Raw genomic sequence first — 21136 nt, 5'->3', positions numbered from 1 at the left:
CTGAGTATGTGGACAGCTAAAGAGATAGGCCCCCAAACTTGTTCATAGCTGCCTTCCCTCACCGGGTGTCTCCAGGCCAACCTCTCCCTGTGCCAGGGCTCACACTGTGCCAGGGCCCCCAGCAACGCTGAGTTCTGAGAGATCAGAGAGAAATGACTTCACCTGTGCATGGGGGTATGTGCATGCCCGTGTTTGTGTGCACATGTGTGTGTATGTGCACCTAGGTATATGAGCGCAGGGGTGTGTGTTTGTGTGTGTGTGTGTGTGTGTGTGTGAGAGAGAGATGCTAGGAGGAAGATGGCTAATTATAAACTGGTGGTATTGTCACTGATTATAATAATCAGAATTATTATACGGGAAGATAAAAGTAAAGCACAGATCTGGTGGTGTCAAAGAGTAATTTTAGTTACTTATGGGAGCTGGCTCCCCCTTATACCTATTTTCTACACAGGAACGCAACACTGATGTTTATCATTAAAGACCTGAGTAACATTAACACATTGGTATTTTGTTTTAATAACAATTTCATATGTGCACATGCTGACTTTGTCGTTGGTTGGTTGTGGAGCCTGGCTGACTGCTGGCCGCTGAGAACAGTGTGAGGGGACACCCGTACCCCAGAGCAGAGTGTGAAGGAGGCCAGGAGTCGCCGCAGGAAGTGCACCCATAGGCTCTGTGCAGTAAGGCCAAGAGCCCACCAACACAGAATGGTGCGCTCTGGGGGGTTGGGGGACGGCTTAGGTGAGAGAGTTTCAAGTCTGTTCTTGATAAATGCTCAATTAGATTCGCTCCCCAAGGCAGCACATCTTGGACTGACGTGCAAAGACTCTCAGGTTGGCTGGTGGGAAGGACGATATTCCAAGGGTGGGAGATGGGGTGGGGAAGTGTCCAGAATCTTGCAGCTGAGATGTGGTGAGCTCTGGTGGACATTTGGATGTCAAGGGTTTTAGAAAGGCAGATGTCTGCCTTACTGCTCTGCGTTTGACTGAGAGTTTGCCTTCCTGCCCTGAGATTGGTACTTAAAGATGGGGGGCAGGGGCAAGGAGGGAGGAAGGCGAACAAGAGGAGGAGGAGGAAGAGAGGGAAGTAGGGAGCAGTGGGAGGAAGGAAGGAAGAAGGAAGGAAGGAGGAAGAAAGAAAGGAAGGAGGAAGAAAAAGAAAAAAAGAAAGACAAAGAAAGGAAAAAAAGAAAGAAGAAAGAAAGAAGAAAGAAAGGACGAAAGAAAGAAAGAAACATCTATTTCGGTTGTCCTAGGCAGTTAGTGAATTGTCAATTTACTATGTCACTTGGCCTTCGTTTGCACCATTTCTGCCACTCCTTTGCCTTTGTCTCCACTTCTAGGCTCATGTTTGACTCTTGGATTTAATGGTGGTTCCACCTTTTCAGGTTCCGGCCTTGGGTGCCCCGGGACACTATTTGCCCTGTTCTCTAGCTCTGCCTGCTCTTGGCCTCCCGGAGTGCGTTAGAGCAAGGCTCCCTCTCTGGCGGACGTGGCCCGGCAGGCACCTGGCGTGGCAGGCAGCTGGTCTCCCCCACAGCCGGGTGCTCTGGTGCCTGGCACAGCACACAACTGCAAGTGGCAGCCATGCAGCCTGCTGGGAGCCTGGCCCCTGGACTCCATCCAGGCCACTGTCCCTGCCAGATTGGCCCTCAAGTCAGACAATTTAAATAATTTTGAAGAATTTTCACATTTTATTTTTTTATTATTTATTTCTTTATTTTTTGAGACAGAGTCTTGTTCTGTTTCCTGGGCTAGAGTGCCGTGACGTCAGCCTAGCTCACAGCAACCTCAAACTCCTGGGCTCAAGCGATCCTCCTGCCTCAGCCTCCTAAGTAGCTGGGATTATAGGCATGTGCCACCATGCCCAGCTAATTTTTTTCTATGTATTTTCAGTTGTCCAGATAATTTCTTTCAATTCTTTTAGTAGAGATGGGGTCTCGCTCTTGCTCAGGCTGGTCTCGAACTCCTGAGCTCAAAGGATCTGCCTGCCTCGGCCTCCCACAGTGCTAGGATTACAGGCGTGAGCCACCGCGCTTGGCCAATTTTCACATTTTAAAACCAATCTTTGTAGTACCTTTATGGCAGACACAAAGTAGGCACATAATAGGTGCTCAACAAATAATTAAGCACCTGCCTGCCTGAAATTAATAACTCCTTTAGGTTAGACGAGGAAACGGAGCATAGAGGGGTTGCTTGAGCAATGTCATGCAGCAAAAAAATGTTTTTATTCACCTGCAGAAGATGCACTTAGGTGGCTCTGAAGAGAGCAGGAAACATGTAGGCACACGAGCACCTTTCTCTAATGAGAAGGGAGTGATTCCTTCTTCTTTTAACCTTGACACCGTGTTCTTTGGAGGAAGTATGTTGTTCCTACATTAACAACCACAACACTCACAGGATGAGACACGAAATTTCATTGTGAAAGGACTTTGGTGACATGAACAGGAAGGGGTACAGAGTGCAACTTTTGAAACAAGCTCAATAAAAAACAGAAATTAAGCAAAGAACTAAAGTGGTTTGACCACACAAGATAGAATTCATGCCAAGAATTTTTCCAGTTCTTCTCAGACGTGCTTAAGCGTAGACCCAGAAAGTGCCCTGATGTGCTTGGGTCACAGCCCAGCTCAGTGAGGAGCAGAGACTAGAAAGCTCTGGTCTGGTCCTGCTGCTCATCTGTCCACAGAGGACTGGGCACCTCTCGCAGGACATAAAGCTCAGGGGCTTTTGAATCAAAGCTAATCCAATGTAACAACATAAGGCATGCATTCTAGAAAGTTTCGGATTCTAACTGAGTGAGTCAGGGTGTGTCTACATTTTTTGCCCCCTATTAAGGAGCATTAGCTCAAGCTGTGACTGACAGCAAATGAAGAACTGGTGTAACAGTGAATCTCTTGGTGAGACCAAGGAGTTCTCTCAAACTCACATGAATTGCGTATCCAATTAAATCAGCCGATTGAAAAAAATACCAATTCATGTTTATGCCTAGATGTAAAAAAAAACTTGAACTTGTATATGAATTTATAAAACCATAAAACACTAGAACGATATGTATATATATTAAATTCATGAGTGTGATTGTCTCTGGTAAGAAAAGATTGGGATAAGAATTAGTATGAAAGTCAAGGAAGTTCTCAATGTTATCTTTTTTTTTTTTTTTTTTTTGAGACAGAGTCTCGCTCTGTTGCCCGGGGCTAGAGTGAGTGCCGTGGCGTCAGCCTAGCTCACAGCAACCTCAAACTCCTGGGCTTAAGCGATCCTACTGCCTCAGCCTCTCCAGTAGCTGGGACTACAGGCATGCGCCACCATGCCCAGTTAATTTTTTTCTATATATATTTTAGTTGGCCAGATAATTTCTATTTTTTAGTAGAGACGGGGTCTCACTCTTGCTCAGGCTGGTCTAGAACTCCTGACCTCGAGCGATCCACCCGCCTCGGCCTCCCAGAGTGCTAGGATTACAGGCGTGAGCCACCGCTCCCGGCCTCAATGTTATATTTAATGCTATATTGACTTGATTTCAAACCCAGTGAGAGCAAATATAAAAAATATGAACAGCCACTAATCTTGGGAAAGCACAGGTTTTAAAATATATTTTCTCTGTTCTTTTTTTCTTTTGTTTGACTAGCTGTTTTTTTTTTAAAGTATTTTATTGCTATTAAAACAAAACCCAATGCAAAAGAATAGAGTGGAAAAGCAAGCTAATCTCTTTATGTCAGCCAGTGATAGCTGTGGTCAGCCTGTGTTAGACCTTGGAGTCTTCACAGCATTGCTGTTTACCTGGTGGAAACTTACAATGCTTAGAACAGGCTGGGTAACCTGAAGGATGCAAGTTCTTGTGTTTGTTCCTAGACACTCACTGTCACAGCCACGAAGTAATGGCAAATGGCATTTGTCCAGGTCCCTCCAATAAAGTATCTGTGTAAAGCATATTTATAAATTTCATAGTTACTATGGGACAATGAAGGTCAAGGTCAAGGGAAGCTCTGCGATACCTGTCTAGTTGATTCGTTGTCTTAGGAGATTTTTCTGCTCAGGGTAGTTTCCCTTTCCAAAATAAAATTCTTGATTTTTATTGAGAATATCATCCAGTGGCATCATTCTTTGTCAGAAATTTTATAGCAGAAGCAGAAAGAAAAATGGGGTTTGTGGAAGGAGAGTTCCAAGATGCCAGATGATGGCGTCCATCGTTCAGTTAAAAGGTTATTAACAAACTTGAGGAAATGGCAGATACCAGCTACCTCTTGGTTTCCTTGTTGGGGAGAAAGGAGAGGGAAGAGGCAGAGCACAGTGACCGCAGCATTAGCATCACACAAGGCAGGGAAAGAATCACCTGGGAGGACAGAAAGACTATGGAAAGAGGACTCTGCAGCCTTATAAGCTAACAGCATGGTCTTCTCACAACCTGTTTGCCAGTCCTCCCATTGACACAGACTCTCTCCTTGAACCTGGGCGAGGTTGTGACTGCAGTGGAAATGAGGCTACGTGACTTCTGAGGATAGGTCATAAAAGCTTCTGCCTGGTCCTCGTGGCTGCTTGGAGCCCAGACCCTGGGCCGTGAGAAAGCCCAGGCCGCCTTCAGGTAATCCCCGGCTCTCCCGTCTTTCCAGGTGAGACTCCAGACATCCTAGAGCCGAGACAAGTCATCCTGCTGGGCCTTTTCGGAGTTCCTGACCCACAGAAACCATGAACGCAATAAAATGTTCGTTAATTTATATGCAGCAGTAGGGACTAGATAACAAGAACTTTCTCTGCGGCCTGTGGTTTGTCTTTAGCTTGAGTGGGAACCAAAAGAAGGCATCAGCTAGTTACATCTTCATTTCCTAGCATCCGTGAAATTCTATGGGAGTCTAAACAGGGCTGGCTTTCTTTTGTCAGCGTATTTCCAAGGACCACACCTGTAGGTATTCTCTAGCTTGATTTTTGCTCCTTTAAAGATAATAACATACTTCATTATAATCATCTGTGTTTGATGATTTCAGTATCTAAAGTCTTTGCAGGTCTATTTATGCTCCGTTAGTGCCAATGATTCTCACTCATGGTGCCTTGTTTTCTTGTGTGCTTAGTTATGTGTGACTCTGAGTTGTTTATTGTCTCACTCAAGGCAGGCTGGGTTATGGTCACCGCAGTAACAAACAACTCCCAAAGGTCCCAAATCTTTATCACGAGAGTTTATTTCTTACTCAGGCTCTATGTCCAACTTAAGTCCGTATGGGAACTCTAATCGTACTTTTTTAAATTTTTATTTTTTATTTCAGAGTTTTACGGGGTACACGTGTTTTGGTTACATAATTTGCTTTCGTACAGTTGGAGTCAAAGTTTTAAGTGTGCCTTTCACCCAGTTAGTGTGCATTGTACCTGCTAGGTGTGAATTTACCCATCCCCTCCTCCCCCGCCCGTCACCTACTTGATTTCCCTTCCATATGTGCACGTAAGTGTTGATTGATTAGTTCCAGTTTAGTTTTTTTTTTTTTTATTTTATTTTTGTTAGAGATGGGATCTAATTCTGTCACCCAGGCTGGTGTGCAGTGGCATGATTATAGCTCACTGAAGCTTCAAATTCCTGGGTTTATGCAATCTTCCCATCTTAGCTACCTGAATAGCTAGGACTTCAGGCATATACCACCATACACCATACCTGGCTAATTTCATTTAATTTTTTTTTACTTAAATTTTTTTTTTTTTGTATAGACAGGGTCTATGCTATATTGCTCGGGCTGATCTCCCAAAGTGCTGGGATTACAGGTGTGAGCCACTGTGCCTGGTCCTAACTAGCTTACTCCCTCAAGAACTTAGGCTGACAGTAACTCCAACTCTAGATTTACTTGCCCAAATCTGCCTGGGAGAGTGAAGAAAAAGTGTATTGGCTCATCAAGCTTTGGTCTGGGAGTGACACACATCACTCTTGCTCACGTTATTAGCCAAAGCAAGTCACTTGGTCACACCTAATTTCAAAAGAGGTAGAGAGGTAAATTCTTGCCATGTTTCTGAAAGGCAGAGAGACAGAGCTATATGGCAAATAGCTCTAATGATTAACACACTCATTTCCTTGGAATACTATTTGTGGGACTTTGTTGAAGTAGGATGATGTACTTACATTTATGTAAAAGTAAATGTATTTACATTTATTTCTACTAGTGCACTGGGACACTACCAGTCAGTGTCTTTGTTTCCTTTACATGCATGGCCTGAAGTTTTTTGAACCACCCAAGTAATGTACGAGACAACTTTCCTTATGGTGCCCTGGTGGCAGGAGTGGGTGGGCTGAGTTTATTTCGGGGTCACCATTACACTGAGAGTGTGGCCCTTTGGGGTTGCAGGTTTATGAAGGGGAAGATCTACCAGAGGAGCCTCTACCTTGGGTAGGTCTTGGACTTTATCTTCTGTTTCCATCTCCCTGGGAGGTAATGAAAATTGCAATTCAGGTTTAACAAGTTCAACAAATGCCCTTGCGGGAGAAGCAGCTTCAGTGCTTAGTTCACCTCTCAATATTACTTTTACTTAGTTCTTTGATAATTATTTGGTAGCTCATACTATCTTCTCAGCTCCTGTATGCTTTTAAGAAGTTTCAAACTTAAAAAAACCACAGCATCTTTAGTTGTTTTCATCATGTGGGTTAATCCAAATATCCCAGCCTGTTCCTTCATCTGAAACAGAACCTCTGGAGCTGTATTGTCCAATACAGAAGCCACTAATTTCATGCGGGTATTTCAATGCAAACGTATTAACATTAAGTCAAATTAAAAATCCAATTTCTCCATCACATCAGCCACTTTGGAAGTGCTCAATGGCCACATGCAGCTAGTGGCTACCATATTGGGCATCGCAAACATAGAACATTTCTGTGGTCTCAGAACGTTCCATTGCTCAGCAGGGCTTCCAGATCCAAGATGGAGTAAAGCCGTGATTGGTGACAAGGATGGTGAGTGAGGAAGGGGGCAGGGATCCCACTGTCTGCTAGTTAACATTTTCACCTGTGCTCCATTGTAGGCGTCATTGCACTCATTTATAATTTTATTTACTTAACAGTTACTTATTGAGTGCCCACCATACAGTAGCCACTGGAGATACACTGATGAATAAAACGGCCACAGTCTCTGTGCCTCTGTGGTTGTGAAACTTACAATCTCTTGGCGATATCATGATGCTGAGACTTACCTGAAAACAAAGAGGCATTTTTTTTTTCTGTGATTCCCTCAGGAGAGTCAGGCATAGAGGATGGGCTTCAGAAGGAGACAGATCTCCGTTCAAATCCAAGCTCTGCATCTTCTAGTTAAAGTAATTGATGTCCACGAGCTTCGGTTTCTTCATGTACAAAATAGGGATGCTAATGCTTCTTGTATTTGGTTATCTTGAGCATGAACCAAGAAGACACATATAAAATGCCTGTTGCAGGGCCTGGCACATGGGAGGGACTGATAATGTGCTTCCTTTGCCAAGAGATGGCTAATGAACACACGATTTAAATCAGTTCCATGTAAATATAATAAGCTGCTCGCATCAAACCGAGGTTTTGTGCAGCTGCTGAAGCCGGCGTCAGCGCGGGTCTTGTGGGCGCTTCTGAAACAGTTGACGCTGCATGTGTAATGCCACGAGAGGAACACTAGAGGCCGCCAGAACAGGCTTTTGATGACCTCTGCATCCTGTTCTTTCTAACACAGTAAACCTCCTTGGCATAGGCACTCCAGTGCTCCATTGGGAAAGCCAGGATGTTTTTATAAAGCAGTGTCTGCCACACACAAATGTCGTGTGTGTTGAGGTGGGTATCTGCCAAAATAAATTCCTGACGGATAATAGCATTAAGTGTAAAAAATGCAACCATAAAAAACTAGAAGAAAATAAAGTGAATGGTTGTCTGATTTGGGGATGGGGAAGAACTTTCAAAACATAAAACCATCAGGAAAAAAAAAAGGTATATTTGCCCACATAGAAAGGAAATTCTGTGTATAAAAATACCATAGATACAATTAAAAGGAAATGACACCCTAGGACAAATTTTGCAATATGTGTCAGTGACACAAAGGAAAGCTAATATTCTTAGCATTAAATGATTCATTTAAATAAATTAGGAAAGATGGGTAACTTAATAGAAAAATCAGCATAGCAGATAATTTCCAAAAGAGGAAATGACAGTGGACTATAAAATAAAGGCACTGATAATTAAATAAATACAAATAAATACTACAATGAGACTTCATGACTGGACTACCCAGTTAACAAAGAGATTTTTAAAAATAACTGATATTGGTGAGGGCACTATGAAATGGATACTGATGAAGAGAGTTTTTCTGGAGAGCGATTTTTAAATATTTATTAATAACCTTATGATTATTAACATGCTGAGGACTCAGTAATTACATTCCTAGGAATTTATTTTAGAAAGAAAAAGAAGGATGTACACAAATTTATATTTAAAGGAGATTCACCTCAGTGTTTTGCTTTTTATTTATTTTTTTAGTGTTTTACTAATATTGGAAAACCGGAACCAACTTAGATCTTCAGTAATGGGGAAGGTTCACATCAACTTGAAAATGTAAGTTCTCAAATTTTTATAATATTTGATAATTAATATACACATGAAAATTTTCTCAGGTTAAGTGCGATATTCAGTGGACAACTCAAATTGTACGCTAGGGTTTCCATTGTGCAAAGATACGTGTCAGGAGTAATTCACTGGTGTAATTTATCTTCTGCAATTTCTTTCAGTGCTGGTCTTTGCTCATGACTTGGGCAGCAGTGGGGACTTTGTGTATTCACTGTCCTCAGCGTAGGATTGTTACTGTGGAAATGCAGAGGGGATGACTTAAGTCAATGCTTAGCTTATGCAATTCAAAGTAGACCTTTGTGGTGGAGGAGAGTGGGTGGTCAGATGGCCAGGACCTTCCAGCCTCCGGGATGGGTGATGGGAGGATGCAGAATTCATGGACTGGGGAGCAAAGAGAACCCCAATATCTCAGCTGATGCCATGGTGGAATGATGGGGAGAGTTAAAGAGGACCATGTACATTTCAGCAGATGCTCACTGTGAACCTGTTGTCACCCTCTTGAATGCTATGAGACTGTCTAAGCTCCCCCAAACTTAGCACCTCCAGATGAAGGATGGTGCTGGGGAGAGAAATCCTGAATAATTTTTGAGTTTACAAGAAATAAATTTAAACAGTCTTAGAGAAAAATTAAGTTACAGATTTTTAACATACCTTAGAACATGGATTTAGAAATCTGTATCTAATATATGTTTATATATGTATATTTATATATGCATATATATTTATCTACATTCATATCAATATATGCATATCTTTAGGAAAAAACACTAAAAGGAAAACTAGAATATTAGCAGTAAATATCTTTGTTGTGGGATTATAGACGATATTTATTTTCTCTCTTTGGTTTTTTTGTATTTTTCAGAAATTCACAGTATGCAGGTATGAAATTTACAATGCAAACACTTTATTATTATTATTTGAATACAGTGTCCAGGCTAATGACAACCTGGGAAAAACATTTCTAACTCATACTACAGACAAAGCTTTGATTTTTCTGTTTCACAAAGGATTCCCATCCATCAAAGAAAAAGACCAACACCCCAGTAGAAAAATGACAGTGGAGATGAAAAGATAATTCACAGAAGAGGGAACATGAATAGCATTTGAGCACATGAAATATTGCAGGTGGGGCCCTGTCCCTGGGGTGCTGCAGCAGAGTCAGGAGGGGCCCCCTGTTGACTGTGGAGAGTGTAGGGGCCTCCTTCTCCCCCTGTTCTATCAGGGACGGGGAAGCCATTATTTGTCCCAACCTGGGGCTCCTCATCTGGTTTCCTATTTGCAGTTACTTGAATTAAAAAAAATCCTTTTCTGGGAAAAACCGAAACCCTAGTATGTATATTATTTGTGTAATGAACACACTTATCATTGGTGTAATGAACAAAAATACTCTATATATCTTCATTTATTTATCTAGCTCCTTGTATATGTATAATATATTAATAATAACTAATGTTTACCAAGCGATATGTGGCCAATCATTGTTCCAAGTGTTCTATATGTATATATATTCACTCGTTTAATCACAGCGGCCCTGTGAGATTGGCACTATTATTATCTTAATTTCTGTTTTATAGATGAGGAAATTCGGGCATGGAGAGGTTAAGTGATTGTGGGAGCAGAGAAGGGGGTGGGTGAGAGGCAGGAGAACCGAACGGTGAGACATTGGAAGATGAGGGAGACTTTTCACTGCATACTCTTTTGTGTCTTTTACCCTGCAAATGCATGACCTAGTATATAAATAAATAAATACATAAATAAAAGGATGCGTCTGCCGTGGACATTGCTACATTATATTCACCCAGAGGTGCCATCTGTGGACCTGGTCTGGCTTGAGAAACCTTGGACCAGGAAGCAGGACATCTGGGTTACAGGTCCAATCTACCACTGATGGGTCTTCTCTGGGCCTTGTTATCATTTTCCGTAAAATACAAGTGCTTGGGGGTGATGGTTGTGGTCATGTTCAATTATACCAGTGTTTCCTAACCTATTTGATAATCTGAGTCACCTGAGAAACTTAATAATGTATAGCTTCTCATGCTCCCAGGAGCACATGTTCTCATTTAGCATAAGGACTGGGAGGTAGTTTGGGGATCTGTATTTTTCAGACACCCCCACCCTAGGCAATTATGATGTAAAACAGGCTTAGAAACCCTGGACCAGATGATCTTTCAGGGGTTCCTCCTGGCTCTAAAATTCCACCTTCTGTGAAGTACCGAGTGTCATATCAAATCCAAGTTGCCCACTTGCCATTCACCCCCCAGCTCTTGTCCCACCCGCAGTCCTTCCAGCCCTCCCAGGGGGCTTCCTGGCTTCCAGGCTCATCTAAAAAGGAAGGGGAAATGCAAGGGAAAGGCTGTGCCCCTTGATCCAGATCCTCACCCCCACCCCTACTTTCCATCCCCCTACCCCACCCCAACTAGCAATGTATTCCAGAGGGCTGAGCCTGTAGGCTCCAGGGCTGCCATGCTGTTTCCAAGAGGATGACAAGGTATAAAAGCTCAAAATGGACACAGAAATTTTGACCCACCTCAGAATGTACACAGGAACCTGAGTCCTCTGTGGAGTCTAGTCTCTTTCCAAAGCCACTTTATCCCCTAGGACAACATTCTGGGTATTTTGCATGCTACCTCCTCATTCTGCCAGATGGCCTCTAAGGTTGGAGCTCTTACAAAAAAGTGCACGCTATTCCTATTTTAATGCAGTATTTTAGATATTTAGTGATCTCCTCCCTCTGTCCCTCTCTCCCTCCTTTCCTTACCCTCCTCTTCCTCCTCCTGCATCTCTTCCTTCTTGCATGGTGGAAAGGCCTGGGGTGGGGGTGGAGGTCATAGGTTCTGACCACGGCTCTTCCCACCTGTTTAGAGAGTTCAGTTCACCATGCCCGGAGAGAGAACGTGGCTCTCTGGCCTCCCGCAGCTTTATGATGAGTCTCTCTTCGTTTCGAGGGCCAGTCATTACTCATGATTGATACTCACCAACCAAGCCCAAACGAATGTGTGGCACACTCCGCATACCACACGCAGGCACAAATATTTGCGAGGAGGATGCCATTCGCACCTGGGAGGAGTCACACGACGAGACCTTCTGCGGCAGCCTCTGCCTGCGACAGAAGGAACAGGGCTTGCAGATGTCACCATTCTGGTTTTCCAGGCATAGCATCCACGAAGAACAGGGGCCTCTGCCATCTTGCCACGGGAGAAGGTGTGGGAAACGAGCCCCTCTTCCAGGGCCTTCCCCTTCCTCTCTCCACCCCGAGCCGATGACGTCCGGCTGATGTTTGCCCGTGATGCCACGTCTTCTCCAAGATGTATTTTTACCCTCTGGACAAACGGCAGTTGGAATGAGTCGGGCTTTTTTTTATGAGTTGAGGTACTCGGGGCTGGAAAATAAACAGCCGGTTAATGAGATGTTCTTACAGGAACTGGCATAAATAATAACAAAGAAAATATCCTGTCCCGTGTGCCAACACCCCTGGGTGAGGGGATATAAAAGCTGTGGTCCAGTCGGGCCACGGTCAGTCTGGGGGAACCCGGGCGGCGACACTGACCTGCGACCTGACCAGCCAGGACCATGGGGTGCTGCCCGGGGGACTGCTTCACCTGCTGCGGTCAGGACCAAAACTGCTGTGAAGAGTGTTGCTGCCAGTCGGCCTCCTGCGGCTGCGGGTCGTGCTGCGGCTGCTGCGGGTCGTGCTGCGGCTGCGGAGGCTCGGGCTGCGGAGGCTCGGGCTGCGGAGGCTCGGGCTGCGGAGGCTCAGGCTGCGGAGGCTCGGGCTGTGGTGGCAGCTGCTGTGGCTCTTCTTGCTGTGGATCGGGCTGCGGAGGCTCGGGCTGTGGTGGCAGCTGCTGTGGCTCTTCTTGCTGTGGATCGGGTTGCGGGGGAGGCTGCTGTGGATCCGGGTGCTGTGGCCCTGTGTGCTGCCAGCCCTCACCGGTGTGCGACACGAAGTGAAGACCTTTGCCCCCACCACCGACGCAGTCCCACCGAAAGCCTCCATCTGCCCCCGAGGGAGAGCCCCTCATTTCCAGAACTGTCCGAAAGACAGCGTCCCGGCTCTGCTGCTATTTGTAGAGAAGGGCTTGTTCTCCAACGCCTGTCCTGGAGTTTCAAGGCACCGAGAACAAGAGCCATATCCTGGCGAGAAATTAAAACGGGCTCCCAACAAAGTGCTCCCTGAGCTCACAGAGTGAATCTCCAGTGTTTTATTCGCATGAAGTTAAATGTCTCGTACCATAAGCCACTCTCTTCTTCAATGTGTCTTTGGGACCGACCTCCTGCCTGGATTTCTACTGTTTTTGAGATGCCAAAATCCCCAGTTTTTGTTAGCCGTTTAATAAATTCGAGCATGCTGGCATAACCTAATTAGTTCTCTTGCCTCTTCCTTGACCAACTTTACTCTGGCATCCACACTAGGGTTTTTTAAATGTGATTGGTGGATCGCCTGCAAGGGAATCATCGCCCAGGGGCTAGTTAAAACTGGAGATTTTGGGGCCCTCCCTGAGACACACAGAATCAGAATCCACAGGGGCGTGGCCTGAAATCTGTTTTTAACAAGAATGCCAGATCATTCTTATGCACTGAAGTTTGAGAAACATACATGCAGAGCGAAACTTCCATCTTCTGCATGAGGTTCACTCAGGAGGCTTTTAAAAATACACATCCCTGGGCTTCACATTAGAGATTTGATCCATTAGCTCCAGGGCCTGGGGTGCCCTGGGACCTGCATTTTTAGAAGCTCCTGGGTGAGTGGCTGTTGCTGGCCAAATTTAATTCTGATCGGGGCATAGCTTCCTTCTGTCATGGTTCTCCTAGCCCGACTCTGCAAGAGGCCGTTGGGCTCGGTCAGAACTTCCTGGCACAGACAGGGGAGGAGACTCTGGTAAAACAAGCTTGATTCTGGAATTCTGTGGCAAAGCTTGTGAACACAGTTTCTAAGGATGTTCTGGGCAGTTCCTTTAGCCCCATGCCCTGCCCGGTCTCATCTTTCTGTGTTAGGCTGTCTTGTACCAGAACCAGATGCATTTCTGCGGCCCAAGTCCCGAGGAGGATGGAGCCAGTGAACATCTGCCAATTCAAATTGGGTCCCAATGGAGTGATCCCTGACCAAGGTGTGTGGGCCCACCTGGGAGGTTAAAATTCAAGATTGCCCATTCAACCTCGTGATAAAATGATCTTAAGTTACATGTGGAATAAAACTAATTCTGTTCTTGCCCTGGAAGAACAATATTTATTTTTACTCCTACAAAGCAATGTTTCATTTGAAAAACAGATAAAATTTTTTTTCTGATAAGCATAACAGTGGTCCCTAAAAATATGAAAAAACACACAAAATATAAAGAAGAAATAATAGCTCCTACAATGCTCACCACTCAGAGTTGATTACTGGTATATATCTTTCCAGATTCCTTTCTAAGCATATTTACAAATACAACTGGGATTATGCTGCTTTTACTTTTTTGCCTTTTTAAAATTTTGGTTTTTTTATGTCAACTTTATTGAAATATAATTTACGTATAATAAAATGCTCCCATTTTTAGTGTGCAGCATGATGTGATTTGACAATTGTATATACTTATGTAACCACCACTACACTCAAGATACGGAACTTTCTGTCACCCCACAAATTCCCTAGTTTTCCCTTGTAGTCAACTTCCCCCTCTTTACTCCCTGGCAACCATCAATCTGTTTTTTATGTTACTACAGATTTCAGTATTTCTAGAATTTCATATAGAAGAAATCCTACAGTGTGAATTCTTTTTCACTTAGCATAACATTTTTTATATTTATCCATGCTGTTGCAGGTATTAATAATTTATTCCTCTTTATTGACTAGTGTTCTGTTGTATAGATGAACTACATTAAAAAATACATTCACCTACTCATGGACATTTGGGTTGTTTTAAGTTTTTGGCTATTATGATTAAAGCTGCTATGAACATTTATGTACAAGTTTTTGTGTGAACGTATGTTTTGTTTATTTTGGATAATGCCTAGAAGTTAGATTGCTGGGCAAATGGTCAGGGAATGTTTAACTTTATGAGACTCTACCAAATCATTTTGCAAAGTGGCTGTACCATTTTGTATCTCAACCAGCAATGTCTGACAGTTGCAATGTCTCCATGTCCTTGCTAACACTTGATATTGTCAGCCTTTTTATTCCTAGGCATTCTAGCAGGTGTACAGTAGTAGCTCATTGTGTTTTAACTTTTTTTGTTTTCATTTACAAACCGAGCAATATTAGTACGTCTCCTTTTGGAGAGAATTTGAGATTCAACTGCCCTGGTTCAGTTTCGGACTCTACTATTTAAGTCGTTTTTGCTCTGGCTGGAATTGGCCTCCTAGGAACTGGCTCTGTAACCCCCAGGACAAAGTCACAGCCAGAGCAGGAGCTGCCAAGAGGAAACACTTGCCTGGAGGCCAGGAAGTCTGCATGGAGTAGTTGTGAATCAGAGCATCTGTTTATCATATTGCTCATGGTCATGTCTCCTGGATGCATGAGTGGAGGTAGTGATTTCTTTGAATTGCTGATAAAGGGTTGCCCTTCTTAGCTATTCACAGAGGTTCTAATTTATTCACTCAATAAATATTAATTGTGCACCTCCTAGGTATCCAACACTGCTCTGGGTGCTGGGTATATATCAGTGAACAGACAAAGTCCTTGCCCTCGTGGTGCTTATGTGATGTCAAGGGGCAGGAGCAGGGTCTTGGGGGCTCCTGATCTACCTTCCCCTTGGCAGGCTGTTCAAAAGTCCCCTTTGCCTGCTTCCTGAGAACCACGTTGAAAAAAACAGCACCTGATGATCCTAATCTTCCATGTTCAACCACTAAGACCTGTAGATGCTCCCTCTTTACTTTGAAGCCTCTCGTATTGCTCCAGCCTCAAGGCACTGCCCAGTTCAAGTTGTCACCATGAAGCTTTTGGATAATTGTCTCAGACCCCCAGTGGTCTTCCTGCCTTGAGACTTGCCCTCATCCCCCTTCTCCACAGCCAGAGAGAACTTTACATAGGGCAATCCTGGTCAAGTTATTCCCCTACTTGAACCTGCAGGTATCACTATAAAATCCTTCTTAATCATGGTCTGCAAGGCCTTTCATGATTGGGTGCCCAGTAACCCCTCTACTCCCATCACCATCCCTTCCTGTCCCCTTGAGCTTGTCATCCTGGCTATGTTGGACCACTTGGGGCTTCCCAGATGTATCATGCTCTTGTATCTTTGGTTTCTACAGCTCATTCTTTTCCTGCCCTTATCACCCCTTTCCAGCCTTCTTCCTTGAGCCATCATGTTGCTTGAGAAGGTTTTCTTAACTTCCCCCAACCCCCCAGAGCACCCCATGCATCCCTCTTTCATAGCACTTGAATGCTATGCCATAATTATTTATGGATGTGTCTATCTCTCTTCTACATTTGGGTTCCTTGTGGCTAGAATTACAGCTCATTTTTTTTGTATCTGACACACAGAACCCAGTGTTGGCTGAGTTGAATGAATGAATAAAAGAGAAATTGAATCAATGATTGCAAAAATTAATGAATGACGGGGGATGAATGGGTGGCATCATGGCTCAGCTTTTTCCAGAGAGAGCCTACTTTTTGGACTGATGATAAAAATGTGTGGTGGAGGCAAGATCGGCCCTTCACTGAGCCAGGGTGTCAGGCCTTGGTGTTTAGAAAACTTGGGTTCATTTCTCTACTCCTCTGTCTCAGGCAGTAGCTGAGATGAATCTCCTGCTCACAGTGTCTTTGAGAGACAAACATGGGAAACCACCTGTAACCTCTGATTTTTCATCTTTATCTTTTGGATCTTGGAGGCATCTTTTTAAAGAAGTTGTCAAGATCTCCAAAGGCAAGCAGGACCCTGGAGGTCTCCTGAATGCTCGAGGAGGAGCAGAGAGGATGGGACAGGTGCTTTCCAGGGACAAGGCAAGCCAATGTTCTGGGGCAGGGCTGCTCCGGGACAGGATGGAGGATGGCAGGGGGCTGATCCCGTGATGTGTGACTTTGATGCAGTCTACTGAGAAAGGTCGATCTAGACAGGCTGGTGAGGAGGAAAGACAGCAGCCCTGGATCGGGGGTGGGCTGTGTGTGCTCTTCAGCAGGTGACTGAAACCTCTCATCCTCTGCCCCCATCTCTCCATCTCTAACGGGGGAGAAGAATCTCTGCCTGGTGGGGTTGCTGATGGTTTTAAGTACGATCAGTGCTGTAAGGTGCAGGTGTTTAAAATGTAGCCAGGTGTGCCCCTCCTGACCAAGGTCACCACTGCTCTTCTCTACTAATCCCTGTGTGTCTATTGTTAAACTTGCCATTGTGTTGCAGAGAGTTTGTCCGCAGCTTATCTGCCAACTGGACAGTGGGACCCATGAGAAGGGTGTTATTCATGTGGGCGTCCTCTGTGCCCAACCCAGGGCCTTGTACAGAAGACTAGAAGGTGGATAAATTATCAATTTCATTCTTCTTTCCCTGTTCGTGATGCTCAGAAATATAGATCATCCAGCTTGGAGGTGACAGTGCTTATTCTAAGGCTACCTGTAGCTCTGAGGACTCCAAATTTAGCAAGTCAATAAATAAACGCTCCTTTATGAGTAGACAAACAGCTTGCAGATCAACAAACGTTGGTATAATAAGACGTTCCTCTGCAAACTGGCCCAAACAGCAATGAGGAAAAGATGCAGGGGCCCAAAACAGCATGTGCCAGCGAGGGGTATAAAAGTGAGGGTCTCAGAGAGCTGTCACAGTCAGGCAGCCACCTCTTGGCACTCACAAGGAAGCACAGCCACCTCCACCATGTCTGGCAGCTGCTGTTCCAGGAAATGCCCTTCTGTGCCAGCCATCTCTCTCTGCTCTACCGAGGTGAGCTGTGGAGGGCCCATCTGCTTGCCCAGTTCCTGCCGGAGCCAGACGTGGCAGCTGGTGACTTGTCAAGATAGCTGCGGGTCACCCAGCTGCAATCCACAATGCTGTCAGCCCTCCTGTCCCGTGAGCAGTTGCTGCCAACCTGTGTGCTGTGAGGCCACCGTTTGTGAACCTTCTTGCTCCATGAGCAGCTGTGCCCAACCCCTGTGCTGCGAGGCCACCGTTTGTGAACCTTCTTGTTCCGTGAGCAGCTGTGCCCAACCCCTGTGCTGCGAGGCCACCATTTGTGAACCTACTTGTCCTGAGAGCAGCTGTGCCCAACCAGTGTGCTGTGAGGCCACTTCCTGCCAGCCGGTCCTCTGTGTGCCCACATCTTGCCAGCCTGTCCTCTGCAAACCCAGCTGTTGCCAGCCAGTCATCTGTGAACCCAGTTGCTGTTCAGCTGTGTGCGCCGTGCCTAGTTCCTGCCAACCCATGGTCTGTGAGCCCGTTTGCTGTCAGCCAGTGTGCCCGACACCTAGCTGTGGTCCCTCTATCTGCTCTGTGGCCGGTAGCTGCCAGGCTGTCTGCTGTGACCCCAGTCCTTGTGAGCCATCCTGCTCAGAGCCCAGCGTCTGCCAGGCAGCTCCCTGCGTGGCCCTGGTCTGTGAGCCCGTCTGCCTCCGCCCTGTCTGCTGTGTTCCGAGCCCCTGTGAGCCACCTTGTACCTCCAGCCCTTGCCAGGAGCCTTCTTGTTGCATCTCCAGTGTCTGCCAACCCATCTGCTCTGAGCCCAGCCCCTGCTCACCGGCTGTCTGTGTGCCCAGCCCGTGCCAGCCTACCTGCTACGTGGTCAAGCGCTGTCGTTCGGTTGGCTGTGAGCCTGTTTCCCGTCCATCCACTTCCTGCCAACCTCTCTGCTGCCGGCCGGGGTCTTCTGCATCTGCCATCTGCCAACCAACTTGCCCTCGGACTTTCTACATACCCAGTTCCTGCAAACAGCCTTGCAGTCCTGCAGTTTCCTACCGACCGATCTGCCGCCCAGTGTGCCGCCCGATCTGCTCTGGACTCATCTCCTACAGGCAGCCCTACGTGACATCCATCTCCTACCGTCCTGCCTGCTACCGCCCCTGCTACTCCATCCAGCGCCGCCCGGCCTACCTCACTTCCTACTCTTACCGTCCTGTCTGCGCCCGCCGGCCTTGTGCTGAGTCAGACTCCTGCAAACGGGATTGCAAGAAGTTCACTTCCAGCGGACCCGATTGTGCCGACTCATCCCCCTGCAAGGCGGAGGCCTCAGAGGAAGGTCCCTGCCAGCCCAATGAGGCCAAACCCACCACCCCAATTACCCGTGAGGCTACAGCCACTCAGCCCTCTGCCAGCAAGCCTGCCGACTGCTGAACCAGCCCCGGCCCAATTCCTGCAAAGCAAGCCACCACCTGGAGAGAACACTCAATTGCCCTCCCTGAAGCTCATTAGGACTTAGCCGGGATCGTTTTTTCTTTCTGCACTGTTACTCACCACCTGTTTATGCTTCAAAGAACCCATCAGAAATGTCAGTATCCCAGTGGTCCAGGTGAAGGCCTCCTGCACACTGACAGTGGGGCGTTCCTAGTCCCTGTTTCCTGCTGCTATTAAGCTGAGAAGAGCCGCGTCATCTCAAGTCCCTTTCCTGACATAAAATTTTTTCTGTCTTCATGCATGTGGTCCCTTGCTATGCATGCTTGTGTTCCTTGGGGACTTCTTTAATGAGGTAAAATATTTATCTGTCTAATAAAAATGGCTTAGTTGAAGTGACATGCTGTTTTCATCACACTCCTGTTAATGCCATAATTGTATCAGTGACTTGCTTCATCTTTGAGAGCTGCTCCATCCACCCATTCATCCATCTGTCCATCCACACAGCCGTTCATCCATGCAGCCATCCATCTACCCATCCATCCATTCATCCACACAGCCATCCATCCATCCATCCATCCACACAGCCATCCGTCCATCCATCCACACAGCCATCCATCCACTCAGCCATCCATCCATCCACGCAGCCATCCACCCATGCAGCCATCCATCCACATAGCCATTCGTCCACGTAGCCATCCATCCATCCATCCATCCATCCATCCATCCATGCCTTCAGCATTATTAAACAGTTGTTAGGTGCGAGGGGCTGTGTTAGGAATAAAAAGAGAAAAATCTCAGTTCCCACCCTCAAGGAGCTCTTTGTTGGGGAGAGAGACAGACAAGGAGACAATTTTTACATTCCTTTGCACTAGGATAGAGGTAAACACAGGGCACCATGAACTTAGCAGGGCATGGGGGGAACCAGGAAAGAATTCTTGGGGAATGTGATGCTGATGCTGGAGCTGAGTCTTTGAGCACAAGTAGGAATTAACCTGTTATAAATAGAGAAGGAGGAGCTTTCCAGGCAGAGGAAACATGGACAATGAATGAGGCTTGAGAGCAAGCTGTTCATTAGGCAAGGCTTGTGCAGAGCTGTCCTTAGGGGAGTGGTGAGCTCCGAGGTCAAAGAGTAGACAGTGACCTGCCCATGTCAGGCCTTGCACGCTAGACAGAGGTGTTTGGGTTTGGGTCAGGGTCATGTACAAGGCAAGGACAAAAAGAGCACTGGGTTTTGGAACATCTCTCTGGCCTTGGTGTGGAGAACTCAATGGAGGAACATGGTCCTGAACGGAGAGAGACTGGGGAGGAAGCCAATGGCTTTGGGGTCCACAGTGGGATGGAAACAGCATGTGGGGATCACACTTAAAATAAGGAAGGTCGGGTAACCTGGATTTCCTGTGCAAGAATTTCCTTACGTTCTCCTAGTCCCTACCAGACACTCTTTGGATAAACTCCATACATATCCTCTTAAAATCTTCAAGGACAAAGTCTCTTCAGTCAGCTTTTTACACTTACTACACAGAGAGGAGGGCTACCCTTGTTCTCAGGCGCAGCTTGGTCATCACAAGCACAGCGGGGGGCAGACCAGGCTTCTCGACTTTGGCACTACTGGCATTTGGCCCGAACAATTCTTTACTGTGGGTGCTGTCCTGGGCATTGTAGGATGTTAAGTAGCATCCCTGGCCTCTACCAACTACATACCTGTAGCATCCTTTGAGTGTGATGACCATAAATGTCTCCAGACATTGCAAAATTCACCCCTGTTTGAGAACCACTGTGTTAGACAATAGCAGAGGAAGAACGTCAAAAGCAAAGCATATCCTGCATGTTGGTTTGGAGTCATTGTCACATCAGGCCATTGCAATGCGCTTCTGTCTCCTTCCAGAGTCAAGAGAGGAGCTGACCAGGGTTTTAAACCTCTGTGCCAAGCACTAGACTTAGTGTTTCACATAAATCACAGCAAATTTGTGAGGTAGTATTTTTTCTCCCCTGTTTTCTCCCCTATGTATAAGATGAAGAATCTGAAGGACAAACAATCCAAGTACCCATCAATAGACAAGTAAATTGTGGTATATTACACAATGGACTATTATATGCAGTGAAAGTGACTGGAGAATGGCTCCATGAAACAACATAGGTCAACCTGACTAGCATGACGTGGATTGACATAAACAGATCTCAGAGGACCACCTCTCTCTCTCTCTCTCTCTCTCTCTCTCTATATGTTAAGTTCAAAAACCACACACACACATATGTATGGGTATGCATGCACATATATATATATACACATACATACACACACATGTGAGCGCACAGGCACACATTTGGAGTGATAAACAAAATTCAGGATAGTCACAGCTAGTAAG

At 45.8% G+C, this 21136-nt stretch overlaps 2 protein-coding genes across 2 annotated transcripts; both read left to right on the top strand.

Annotated features, from left to right (window-relative positions):
- The first annotated feature begins 12111 nt into the window (after window positions 1-12111).
- LOC123620914 (keratin-associated protein 17-1) lies at window positions 12112-12492 on the top strand. Its single transcript, XM_045526497.1, has 2 exons — window positions 12112-12247; window positions 12293-12492. Exons 1-2 carry the CDS (start codon window positions 12112-12114, stop codon window positions 12490-12492), a joined length of 336 nt encoding a protein of 111 aa, XP_045382453.1.
- A 4829-nt stretch (window positions 12493-17321) lies between these two features.
- LOC123620913 (keratin-associated protein 16-1) lies at window positions 17322-18770 on the top strand. Its single transcript, XM_045526496.1, has one exon. The coding sequence runs from the start codon at window positions 17322-17324 to the stop codon at window positions 18768-18770; it is 1449 nt and encodes a 482-aa protein (XP_045382452.1).
- Window positions 18771-21136: the final 2366 nt, after the last annotated feature.

This window comes from Lemur catta, chromosome 15 (genome assembly GCF_020740605.2).
Source record: "Lemur catta isolate mLemCat1 chromosome 15, mLemCat1.pri, whole genome shotgun sequence".
NCBI classification, from domain to species: Eukaryota; Metazoa; Chordata; class Mammalia; order Primates; family Lemuridae; genus Lemur; species Lemur catta.
This window is presented reverse-complemented; position numbering and strand designations above follow the sequence as displayed.